Below are 12,558 nucleotides of genomic sequence, written 5' to 3'. Positions count from 1 at the left end.
GCGCCCAGTTAAGAGGCTTGTTATTTGATCAAGAGACCAAAAAATGTCTGCCTCATTTGTTTAATGTTTTATTCTGATTTATTGTGCATGATGACGGACAGAAATAAGTTATTGTTATACATTGTTTCTGAAGGCAATTATATAGTGAAGATTTTAAGATTTTGAATGTATCCACCTGTTTTTCTCAACATTACTGTATTTTACTGTTCTTAAAGTGATATCTAGTAAGAGGAGTTGTTAGAGAGAGAGAAATGGTAAATGGTCCCAATTAAAAAGAACAAAAACAAAAAACCTTTTTCTTAACTAATGATCAGATCTAGATAAACTTGATTTGGTGGGAATTTTTAACTCTTTACTAATTTCTTTCCATTCCTAAGTAATTCATCAAGGTAAGAGATTTATGCAATAAATTACATAAATTAACATCATTTTTAAATTAAATAAAATAATCTAATGAAAACTGATTCTCAAATATTAACAAAATATATGTTTATTATGTATATATTCCATTTTAAAAATAAAATACCTGATATAATAATTCATGTTACAATATAAAAAATTGTCCCTTAGCTTTTTCTAGAACTATAATCATTACTAAATTCATATAAAATACTTAACAATAATAGGGAATCTGGAAGAAGATTAACAGCATCATTTTAATCAAGCAATTTTGTAAGGCTGTGAGGGATGTAAAATCTTACATATCTGGCAAAGTCATTTGAACTGTTCATCTTGTTTTCCCACCTTCATTTTGAGTTAATACTATTGACATATTCACAAGGTTGTTGAAAGGTATGACTTGTATAAAAATGGTAAACCAGTTTAGAAATACAAGGTGCTACATAAATGCTTGGAGACGACTATGCGTCTGTAAAAATAAGTCCTAATTTCTATTTATTTTATCAGTGCAAAATGAAACACTCTCATATACTTGAGTGTTATGAGAGAGACATCAAATGCAAATTCCCTACATAATGAAGAAATAGTTGACTTAAAATGAAATTCCCTACATAATGAAGAAATAGTTGACTTAAAATGAATGGTGACGTGAAATTTACATATTTCAGCTCTTACCTGACCTTTTCATATTATCTAAAATCTTTGCCTACAATAAATGACTACTTAGTCACCTAGAAAATCAAATTTAGTTGGGCCAAATACTTTGTAATAAAACTGCCCCATAAACTAAACTGTTCTCTCAAGAAACTGTTCATGAAAAGAAATATAAATATCGGTTGAAATATTGCCCTTGGGCAGAATTATTTAAACTTACACAGAAAATTATTTTATTGATTTTCGCAAAAACTCTTCAGTCAGTTGACCAAGTGTGTGACCCTAGCTGAATCTTGTAGCATGGAGCCTCAGTTTCTATAACCATACAAACAAAGGATAGTAACACCTGCCTTAAACCTTACAGTGTAATTGTAACGTGATCAGACTTGTAGGTGTTTGTTAAACACATTTTTTTCATGTATACATATAAGGAATAAGAATGCTGAAAGACTGTGGTTCTTTTTTTTTTTTTTTTGGCTTTGAAATTGTCTTCGACTTCTTTAGGAAAAGCAAAATATCCAGTTGTGCATCTATCTTACCTGCTCCCTCCTTCCAGGAAAATATTCAAAATAGAAACATTTAATTAAGAAGCATATTTGAGTTATACTTTATTTATTTTTTTTAAAAAAGAGCAAAAAGAGTTAATTTGTAGACATAGATTCATATAATAAAACATTATAACCCATTGAAATTACTATGATTTCATTGGTGGTATGTTGCAAACTGTGCAAACGTTATATTCTGTTTTTAACTAGTCTCTTTTAAGGTTTAGTCACATGAATTGGTACCCTCAAGTCTTGTCCACTCAGCCAGCCTTAGCCATACATATAAATAATCTTTATTAAATATCCAAGGTAAACATAAATTTTGGTATATATTTCAACAGCTATTTAGAAAATGTAATTAAATGTATTCAAACAACATAGGAGAACATAAAACAAGAATAATCATCCTGGGACTGTACATACAGAAGTGACCATTGCTAAGTTGGTGTGTGTATGTATGCATACTTGTGCATATGTGTGCATAAAATATAATAAATAAAATAATGTATTATTTTGTTTTTACAAGAATTGGGTAATATTATAGATGCTGCTCTGTAACTTACTTTTTTCATGTAACTGTTCATAACTATTTATCTATCTACTCATATGTATTTCAACATATATATCTGCACAATTATCTTTATAACCTCCTTCCCACCCAAACTTTTTCAGTGGCATATAATAAGAAATAGTAAAGAAGAGACTATAGGAATGCCAGTTCTCAAAGCCCAAGACAAGAAGTGGGCATCAAGAAAGATTTTAGCAGACAGTAAGACCCTAACCAGTAAGCTCAAGTTGAGGGGAACATTGTCGTCTATTTGAGAGACTATGCTAAGAAAAAGAGCAGCTCAGTGGTAGAGGATCTGAAATTTTCATTTACTAAACACAAAAATTGAGTCGAAAGTCAGATATCAAAACTCAAGTCTTAGATTATATACGAAGCAGAGGAGAGAAGAAAGATACGGGGACTCTGGAACAAGGAAGAACTCTAAATAAATTGGCATTCTTATATTCCCTCAAATATCTCCAGCATTTTTCTCTGCTCCTGCCATTTTTTGTCTGACTCTTTCATTCATCTATTAGATACTTTCTTCAGAGTTTTCCAGGGCTCCATAGGCAATATTAGGTCCCCTTAACATGCTCTATTATCAGTTACTTTTGATTCATAACAAAATATACCAAATTCAGTGGCCTAAATAAGAACTATTTATTTCACTCACAATTTTATGAGTTAGTATTTTGGGCTAAATTCAGCTGCACGGTTCTCCTGCTGGTCTCAACTGTGTTTATTCCATCTCTATGGTCAGATATAGGTTCTGAGATCGGCAGATTGTTTGACTTGGACGTGGCTAGCCCTGAATTGCCTCATTCACACATTTTGGAGTTGACTCTCAGGGCAATGGAACATTTTAATTATCTTCCATGATCTTTCATTTTCTAGTAGGTGACCCTGTGGTCTTATGGAGGTCAAATATTCGAAGTATGGCAAAAGAGCAAACCTCAATGTGCAAATGCTTCTCAAGTCTTTGATTGCATCACATTTGCTAAAGGCCTATTGGCAAAATTAAGGCATATGGTCCACCTAGGTAAAAATTAGACTTCATCTCTTGATGGGAGGATGTGCCACCTCATATTATAAGAGCATGAATGCAGGAAGAGGAATTATTTGTGGCTGTTGCTATAATCTACTAAACACTCTCTCATAAGGTCTTACAATTTTTCTTTGTAACACTAATACTAATACATTTATTTGTAGAATTATTTTAACTCATCTGTCTCCACTACTAGACTATAAGACTATAAACGTTATATATATCAACACTATATATATATTATATATATGCATACTATATATATGCATATATTTATATAGTGGAAATTGTGTCTCTTTTTTAAGTGCCAAGCCCAGGGTCTGCTTAAAAACAGGCCCTTTGTAATTAGTTATTAAATAGATACATGAGTGAGTCAGAACTGGAGCACAGAATTAGAGTTTGAATTATAGCACTGGGAACCCAGTAATAAATCTTAGAGTGCTGCATTGCAGATGCATAGGTACTTCTTTCTCATGGATACTTAGTTTATGTAAGGGAAAAATAATTCCTTCTTGTTTAATGTATTTATCTTTTGGTTACAGTGAAACATGAGTCCTAACTGATCAGTAAAGAAGATACATACGTAACAGTGGTTACAAATACATCTATAAAAACTATAACAACAAACATCATTTTGGTGATATGATGATTTAAGCTATAATACAATTGCATAGGTTGGAAATAATACAGATATGACAGCAATAAAATTAGGGGTTTTTTCCTGCTAAAATAGCTGTTCATCCTGTTTTTTAAAATATACAATTAGTCCCTTATTATTTGTGCTACACTAGCACTGTAGGTCCTACTTATTAACCTGCTGAAATTTTCTAACGTGAAACTTCAATTTTTAAGTAACCATTTTGGTTTCAATAACTGGATTTTTTTTTAACAGGGACTTATTTCTCACCTCATCATATTTTTTAATAAGAAATTTATATGGGGATGTTTCTATGATATCGGTTGCTTTTCTTTCTATTTTTTAAATATTACTTTAAAATAACTGGATTTTTCCCCTGACCTGCCCAGCTAGGGCATCTACTCAGATGCGTGACTGGCTGAGAATATATGCTAATAGTCTCAGTTGTTTCTCAGTACAATTGGCACCCACATCATTTTAACTAACATAAAAGTAGAAATCAGTTAAAATCTCATTTATCAGCAGTCTTTCCTGTTACCCTGCATCATATACATTTTTATAATTTTAAAATAAAATTTTAACATGAAAAACTGCAAGATGCAGTTGCCAATATTTTGACCATAGGCTTAATAGTTCTAAAGAAGAGTTAGATTTGATAATCTAATGTTTAAAAATCCTACTGAGTACTTGAGATCTTGGATTCTTCTTTGAGAAATAATTACTGTCCAAAGACCAAACAGTTCTACTTTCAATTTTATAATTATTTTATTCCCAAATTTCATTTTGGTTGTAAATATGATTAATCCAATTTTGTGAATGTTAAAAAAAAGTTTTAAAAAGATCAAACCTAATTGTGTCTGTGTGTGTGAGTGTGTGTGTGCTTTGAGATAAGATCTTGCTTTGTCACCCAGGCTGGAATCTTGAACTCCTGAGCACAAGGGATCCTCCTACCTCAGCCTCTCGAATAGCTAAGGCTACAGGCACACACCACCATGCTTGACTAAATCTATAAATCTTGAACTCCTAGCTTCAAGCAATCCTCTCACCCCAGTCTCCCAAAGCAGTGAGATTATAGATGTGAGTCACTGTGCCTGGCAAATTTTCAAGCTTTTGAAAACAAAGAACATTAAAATACAGGTTGTTTTCTTTATTTGTTCAATTAATTTGTTCCTCTCAGATGACACTATCCTTTAAGTTTCAGAATTACCGAACACAGAGAAAAGTAATATGAATTTAATGTTGTGCAGAATATTTGATTTTTAAATAATCCAAATGTAATTTACACTGAATGGGAATTATATAAACCAGGAACAATAAAAGTAAATGTTTGAAATATATTATCCTGGATTTTTAATTAACCAGAAAACATTCTGATACAGGTTGATATGAATGGGCTGTCAACACTCCAGGACCCTAATAATATAATGGAGTCTTTAGTCTATCACCCAGTGCCCAATCTCTCTATTCTGGATTTCATAAGTCTTCACTTATTTGCAATTCTTCAAGCTTTGTTGAATAATGGGAGTATATAAAAAGAGTATGTTTAATAATGGAGGTGGGGTTTTGCTCAGTTTGGAATTAAAAAGAGCAGACAAAGAGAAGACCACACAAGAAAAAACTGGAAGAACAGGCCTAGCAAGGTTAAAAAGAACAGCAACTATTCTAGTCCAGATAAATGAATTAGAATATGTCAGTGTTTTTGCTGAGACAATAAAGTTAGTCAGGAAAAAGTCAGATATGCTGCACACAGGAGAGGAGGAGTTGGGAGATGGGGAAATAATGCCTTCACTCTCAAAGTGTGGGCAAAAGCAAGCACAGCAAATGGGGCTCCTGTGGGTGGAGCAATGTGATTAAGCCCAAGAGAGTAAGAGGAGGTGAGATCAGATCGAGTTGAGAGAGGAAATGGGAGTGAGATCTTGCAGGGTGTCAGACGTGTCAGGTTCCTCTGTGAGCTGGGAAGTCATTGGAGAGTGCTTTTCAGTGATGCAATTCATCTACATTTTTAAAAGGAAAACTCTAACTATTGATTTGGGAATATGTCATTTAAAAGATAAAATTACGCCAGGCTCGGTGGCTCAGCCTGTAATCCTGCGCCTTTGGGAGGCTGAGGTGAGTGGATTGCCTGAGCCTGCGGGTTCGAGACCCGCCTGGGCAGCGAGACCTCATCTCTACAACAAATCAAAAAATCAGCGGAGCATGGTAGCACATGCCTGTAGTTCCAGCTACTTGGAAGGCTGAGGCGGAAGGATCACCGGAGCCCAGCAGGTCGAGGCTGCAGTGGGCCGGGAACGTGTCACTGCACTCCAGTCTGGGCAACAGAGACTCCAACTCAAAAAAAAAAAAAACTATAGGGAGAAAAAGAACAAAAAGCACACAAAAATGTTAAAAGAAATACTTCTCTTTCCTCCTTAAGCCTTTCCTATTTTCTGAATTTTTCCCCAATTTCCTATAAGGTATTTCTTTTTAAATTATTAGGGAAAGGAAATGAAACAAACAACTTTCTAACCACAGCCTTGAAAGTATGTATTTTTTAACATATAAGCACTGATTCTAACCACCTATTTTAATAGTGTGGGAGACAAAAACTGATTTATGACCCATAAAATTAACTGAATTTTTGATAGCAAATCATCCATAATATTATAAAACACCATCATTAATTTTGATTCATTTTCTTCAGATATATATTTTATATATCTGAATACATAAAATATTTATATTTAAATTTAATTGAGAAATTTAAAAGTTTAGGTGTGCATTTTCTCTAGTTACCATATCAAAAATAATAATTTGCATCATTACTGACAGCAAAAATAATAATTTGCATCATTACTGATAGCATCAAGTTTATAGTTAAAGAATAATTTAAATTCATTCAACATTCAAATACTTTCTTGTACCTTTTAAAAAATACTTGCATATTTTACCAAGAATACACTGAAAAATAACTTTTCATTTTAACAGCGAATATCTTAAAACCATAAATAAAAATAAATCAAGATCATCTAAACAGTACTTCAAATAAAATTTCACTTAAATCTTGCATACCTTTTTTCTAATATGTCCAAGTCCCACTTCAAATGTGCAGCAACTTTAAGAGCAAGTAGTTTTAAGATACGATTCCTCTTGTTATCAGGTGGAGGCTGAACCTGGTTTTGCTCATTAACTGAAGGTTTGGAAGCCTGTTCCAAAAACTGAACTATAAGTTGAACTGGTGCAGGATCTAGGATTTAAAAGAAAATAAATTCTTATATGCAAGTTTTAATTATGAAGATGCAAACAGATTCACTATTGGTTTGGACACAAAAGGAATCCAAACAGCTATGCAGTTATAATGACCAAGGAATATCATAAGTAAGAAGTGTGCTTGGGGGCCAAAGGGTAAGATCAGGAAGCATGGTAACGAGAAGGGATAAGAGACTAGAAGAAAGCACTTCACAGAGTAGAACATGTAATAGATTCTCATTTCAGCAAATAACCGATGTCCATTACAGGAAAGAGACACAGGCATTAGAACTACTGCTTTGAAACCAACTAGGGAGACCTCCGCCAAGAGCTCCTGTTTCCTCCAATGCATACTAATGATTGATAGTATAGACAGATAGTTACTATTTTCAAATAATAGGGTATGATTACAACTTTAAAACTATAGGGAGAAAAAGAACAAAAAGCAAACAAAAATGTTTAAAAAAAAAACTTCTCTCCCTAATCCTTTCCTATTTTCTTAATTTTTCCTAATTTCCCATAAAGTATTTAGATACTATCTCCTGTTTCCTCCTACCTCACAGGATTATGATGACGACTGAATTAACCCTTGGCACTCAGAGACATCTTGCGAATCACCTACCAGCAACATGACCACACTTTATAAAACAGTGAAAAATGAATTACTTATAAAATAGCATGGCATTGGAATCAATTATTTTATTGTAATGATATTTGGCTTATAATGAAATTTTGGACATTGAAGAACTTATGATCAAAAAAACCCAAAATTTTATATCTTATATTTTTCTTTTTTGTGTGTGTCAGAGTCTCACTGTCACCCAGGCCGGAGTGCAGTGGCATGCTCATGGCCATTGCTGCCTCGACCTGCTGGGCTTAGGCAATCCTTCCACCTCAGTCTTCCAAGTAGCCAGAACTACAAGCGTGTACCACCACGCCCAACTAATATTTTGATTTATTGTAGAGATGAAGTCTTGCCAAGTTACCCAGGCTGGTCTCAAACCCCTGGGCTCAGGCAATCCTCTCACCTCAGTCTCCCAAAGTGCTGGGATTATAGGCATGAGCCACCGCACCCAGCCTTATATTTCTCTTTTAATTTTAAAGATGTGGGGTACAATTCAGGATTAGGTAATCAAGTCTTCATTGTAAAGGTAAAGTTTGGGAATCCCTTTGGTCCCCATTTCGCCTGGTTTGAAATCAGGTACCCTAATTGACGTTGTGTTATACTCCCCAACAGTTTCCCACTGCTGCCAATCCCTTTCTTATAGTATTATAACTGTTCAAGGTCCGCTTATAAGTGAGAACATGTGGTACTCAGTGTTTTGTTTCTGTGATAGATCACGGAGTATTATAGACTCTAAATCCATCCAAGCTGCTACGAAGTTCAAATTTTGTCCTTCTTTATGGCTGCGTAATATTCTAACTTGTACATGTACCATAATTTTTATCCAGTCCACTTTCAATGGGCAGGGTGGTTGGTTCTATGTTTTTGCTATCGTGAATAATGTTATAATTTTCTGATTTGTGGTAACGTGAAATAGTCACTGACATGCACTGCAGGTTGATACATGTTGTGTAATAGTAATTTATTTGACATCTTCTGCCTGTTATTTTTCTATTCAAGCAGACAATGCAGTCACATTTTCTTCCTCCCACATTAATAATATGTAACTTAAGCCGGGCTCGGTGGCTTAGCCTGTAATCCCAGCACTTTGGGAGGCTGAGGTGAGTGGACTGCCTGAGCCCGAGGGTTCGAGACCCGCCTGGGCAACTTGGTGAGACCTCATCTCTACAATAAATAAAAAAAAACTAGCCGGGTTTGGTAGCATGCGCCTGTAGTTCCAGCTACTTGGAAGGCTGAGGCGGAAGGATTGCCGAAGGCAGCAGTTCGAGGCTGCGGTGGCCAGGAGCAGCCACTGCACTCTAGTCTGGGTGACAGAATGAGACTCTAACTCAAAAAAAAAAAAAATGTAACTTATGGTCCAGTCCGTTGTCTGAAGATGATGTGAAAGGACACACTCGTAATTCCTGAAAACCGCTCTCAACTGATCAATCAGAAGCTTGACAAATTTAAAATGGGACATGGTGTTTTTTTTTTTTTAATGCTCAGTACAGTTTACAGGAGGTAATATCACATACTTCTAGTCCACAGAAGAATTTCCTCCACCATTTAAAAATTTTTCACAAAAAACTACATGTAGAAGCATATTGGTCTGCAAGTCCACACCACTCATATTTGCAGTATAATTTAGAATCATTTGGGGATTTTTTTGACTGATACAATATTTCCACCACATAATGTCCCTGTGGTAGACCACTTGCTGCATGATTCCACGTGCTGATAATTGTAACAATCCTTTTGTCCTTCCAAGCAAAAAGGGTAAGATTATTTTTCCTATATGCTACTGTTTTTTTCCTTAAAAGCTTTGGCTATTTTTTTTTTTTTTTTTGAGTTGGAGTCTCACTCTGTCGCCCAGACTGGAGTGCAGTGGCCGCTCCCGGCCACCACAGCCTCGACCTGCTGGGCTCCGGCGATCCTTCCGCCTCAGCCTTCTGAGTAATTGGAACTACAGGCGCGCACTACCACACCCGGCTCATTTTTGATTTATTGTAGAGATGAGGTCTCGCCAAGTTGCCCAGGTGGGTCTCGAACCCGCGGGCTCAGGCTTTTTGATTTGTGCTGGTATTCCCTTTCGGTTGACTTTGTACCTGTAAGATGACATTTCATCTTTAGTAGCTCTTCACTCTTCCACTAGGTCAAAAACTAGTGTAATATCTGTCAGCAAAGGTGGTATCCTGCTACACTGGGAACTTGTCAGCAACATTGTAAAAGTATTTCACACATTATCTTCCTCTGTAATGCCAGCTGATTGTTTTTTACGTATATCTCAGTATATATTCCATCTGTTTATTTGCTTTTGGAAATAAAGAGATTGCTGGTGATTATACAGGACAAACTTACACAAGCACACATTTTTCAAATTTATGTTTTCTTGAAGTTCTCCAAGTTTTCTTGAAGTTTATGTTCCCAAGAGGAGACATCCAAGTGGTTTGCAAGATTTATAATGTCTCCTCAGAGGAGACATCCAAGTACAAAGGGTTAAATGTAAAGAATGTAAAGAATTAAGGACAGTGTCTGACACCCTGAAAGCACTTAACAAATGTCTGTCAAAAGGAATGACTTGGGCAGGGTACAGGTATACCTAACCCTGAATTGTACTCCATATATTTAAAATAAATAGATAAAAAATAAAATTGTGAACTCTAAAGAAAAAGAAAAAAGGAATTAATTAAAAGGAATAATACAGGTGGCAAAACTGCCCAGTACACAGTACACTAACTTCTTATACAGTAGCTTTCCATCAGTTAAGGCCAGTCTATTAGACTGAACAAGCCACATCTCGATTTGAATTTAGCAAAATGCTATTCAAAGAATTTACTTTTCCATGTGGGTACCTGTTTCCAGAAATGCCTGGCGTTTTCCTCCTCCTCCAACGAAACTCATTTAACTGAGATATTAATCATTATCAATGCTACACAGTAACCATCTTGCAACTGTGCAGCAGTTTCCGCTTTCAAGGATTTTAAGGTACAGCCCAATTTTGGAATGCATATAATTCAGTGTCAGTAAATCGCCTCACTGAGAAACAAAATAATTAAATAAAAACCTAAGAGAGCTAATCAGTGTCAGAATCAGCTGATTTCTCCCCATCTCCCAGAATTTAAACAGCCTGGGGTTCTGAAAAGAGAGAGTTCCAGCAAGCCTCCCTGACTCAAGCAACCACAAGATTCCCCCACCCTGCAGGCGCTAAAACCCCCAATAGGAAAAAGGACCACAGGGACGGGCTGACAGCGCCAAGCCCGCCCCTCCAGAGGTGAAAAGGCCTTTGTTTTGAGCTGCTGCTGGACCCTCCTCCGCGAGGCCCCAGCATGGGGAAGCTTAAGGCACAGCGAGGGGCGTCGGAGCCTCCCAGGCCACAGCCTCAGTGTCCCTGTCCCCCGCTGCAGGCGCCGTCCTTACCCGGGCAGGGCTTGCGCAGGTGTTTCTCCAGCAGCGACTCCTCCAGCAGGAACTCAAACCAGCAGGTCTGCGGCGGGGTGCAGGGCCGGCTGGACGTGGCCGCCTCCCGGTCCGCCGCCTCCGCGCTCATCTTGCCCCCGCCGCCGCTACCCCCAGGGACGCTTCCCGACTCCAACCTGACACAAGGACGCGGGCCCCGGGGTGTGGTCTGCGGAATCGGCCGGGGGAGAGGCCGCACTCGGACCGTCCCGGAAACCCACACAAGCCAAAATGGCGGCGCGCGCCAGCCAGAGCCGGGATCCTGGATCCGCCTTCGCCACGCCTCCGCCGCGCCTTGGGACCAATCGTTGCCCGGATTTGGGAGGGGGCGTGGCTAACCTCAGACCACGCCTTTTCCTGGTTGCCAGGGGAAACGGCTCCACCAGGTGCTGGGTCGTGGGTGGGCTTTCCTCTGTGCTGAGTTCTTCGACGAGAAAATGAAGCAAACTCATCTAGGGTTGCAACGGGCCTCAATATTTTCGAAGCAGACAGCGAACGCGACAGATCTAGTTGCGACACTGGCAAAATGAGTCTTCAGTGCTTTCAATTTCCCCATTTCTATTACTGAGATTTCCTCCCACCTAGATCTTCTCTGCAGATACTCCCCATGTCGTGGGCACCAGCGTCCCTGCCCCGATTCTAAGTGAATGACAGCATACAGTGACATCCAGCCTTTCCGCGACTTCTCAGGTCTAGCTTTCAATACATAGAGCCTAACTCATCCTCTTGACATTCCCCTGGAGGTGCGTTAACGCCCATTTGACATGTACCTCCATTCTGCAATGTTCTTTTTTTTGAGTTGGAGTCTCACTCCGTCGCCCAGACTGGAGTGCAGTGGCCGCTCCCGGCCACCGCAGCCTCGACCTGCTGGGCTCCGGCGATCCTCCCGCCTCAGCCTTCCGAGTAATTGGAACTAGAGGCGCGCGCTACCACGCCCGGCTACTTTTTGATTTGTTGTAGAGATGAGGTCTCGCCAAGTTGCCCAGACGGGTAACAAATAATTATAATGGGAAAAAGTGCAAATATTTATAGGTTATGAACTGATTAAGAATGCAAGCACGCCTATAATCCCAGCACTTTGGGAGGCCGAGGTGAGAGGATTGCCTGAGCCCATGGATTCGAGACCAACCCGAGCCCATGGATTCGAGACCAACCTGGGCAACTTAGCAAGACCTCTTCTCTACAATAAATCAAAAAATTAGCGGATCGTGGCGGTGCATGCCTGTAGTCTCAGCTACTTGGAAAGCTGAAGTGGAAGGATCGCCTGAGCCCAGCAGGTAGAAGCTGCGGTGGCCATCAGCATGCCACTGCACTCCAGCCTGGGCGACAGAGTGAGATTCCAACTCAAAAAAAAAAAAAAGAAAGAGTGCAAGCTCTAGAGTCCAGCAGCCTAACACTTTGGATACACTGTGTAACCTCTCTGTACCTTAGTTTCTACATTTGTAA

General features: G+C 38.2%; 1 protein-coding gene across 1 annotated transcript; it reads right to left on the bottom strand.

The window, feature by feature from the left end:
* Positions 1-6,856: 6,856 nt before the first annotated feature.
* Positions 6,857-11,339, bottom strand: INTS8 (integrator complex subunit 8). Its single transcript, XM_008069165.1, has 2 exons — positions 11,074-11,339; positions 6,857-7,050 (listed from the first exon to the last, which is right to left on the bottom strand). Exons 1-2 carry the CDS (start codon positions 11,201-11,203, stop codon positions 6,857-6,859), a joined length of 324 nt encoding a protein of 107 aa, XP_008067356.1. The 5' UTR covers positions 11,204-11,339.
* Between the last annotated feature and the right edge of the window lie 1,219 nt (positions 11,340-12,558).

This window comes from Carlito syrichta, unplaced genomic scaffold, assembly GCF_000164805.1.
Source record: "Carlito syrichta isolate Samal-C Ts95f unplaced genomic scaffold, Tarsius_syrichta-2.0.1 Scaffold311834, whole genome shotgun sequence".
Lineage (NCBI taxonomy): Eukaryota > Metazoa > Chordata > Mammalia > Primates > Tarsiidae > Carlito > Carlito syrichta.
The sequence above is the reverse complement of the archived record's forward strand: the minus strand, read 5'-3'. Positions and strand labels throughout refer to the sequence as shown.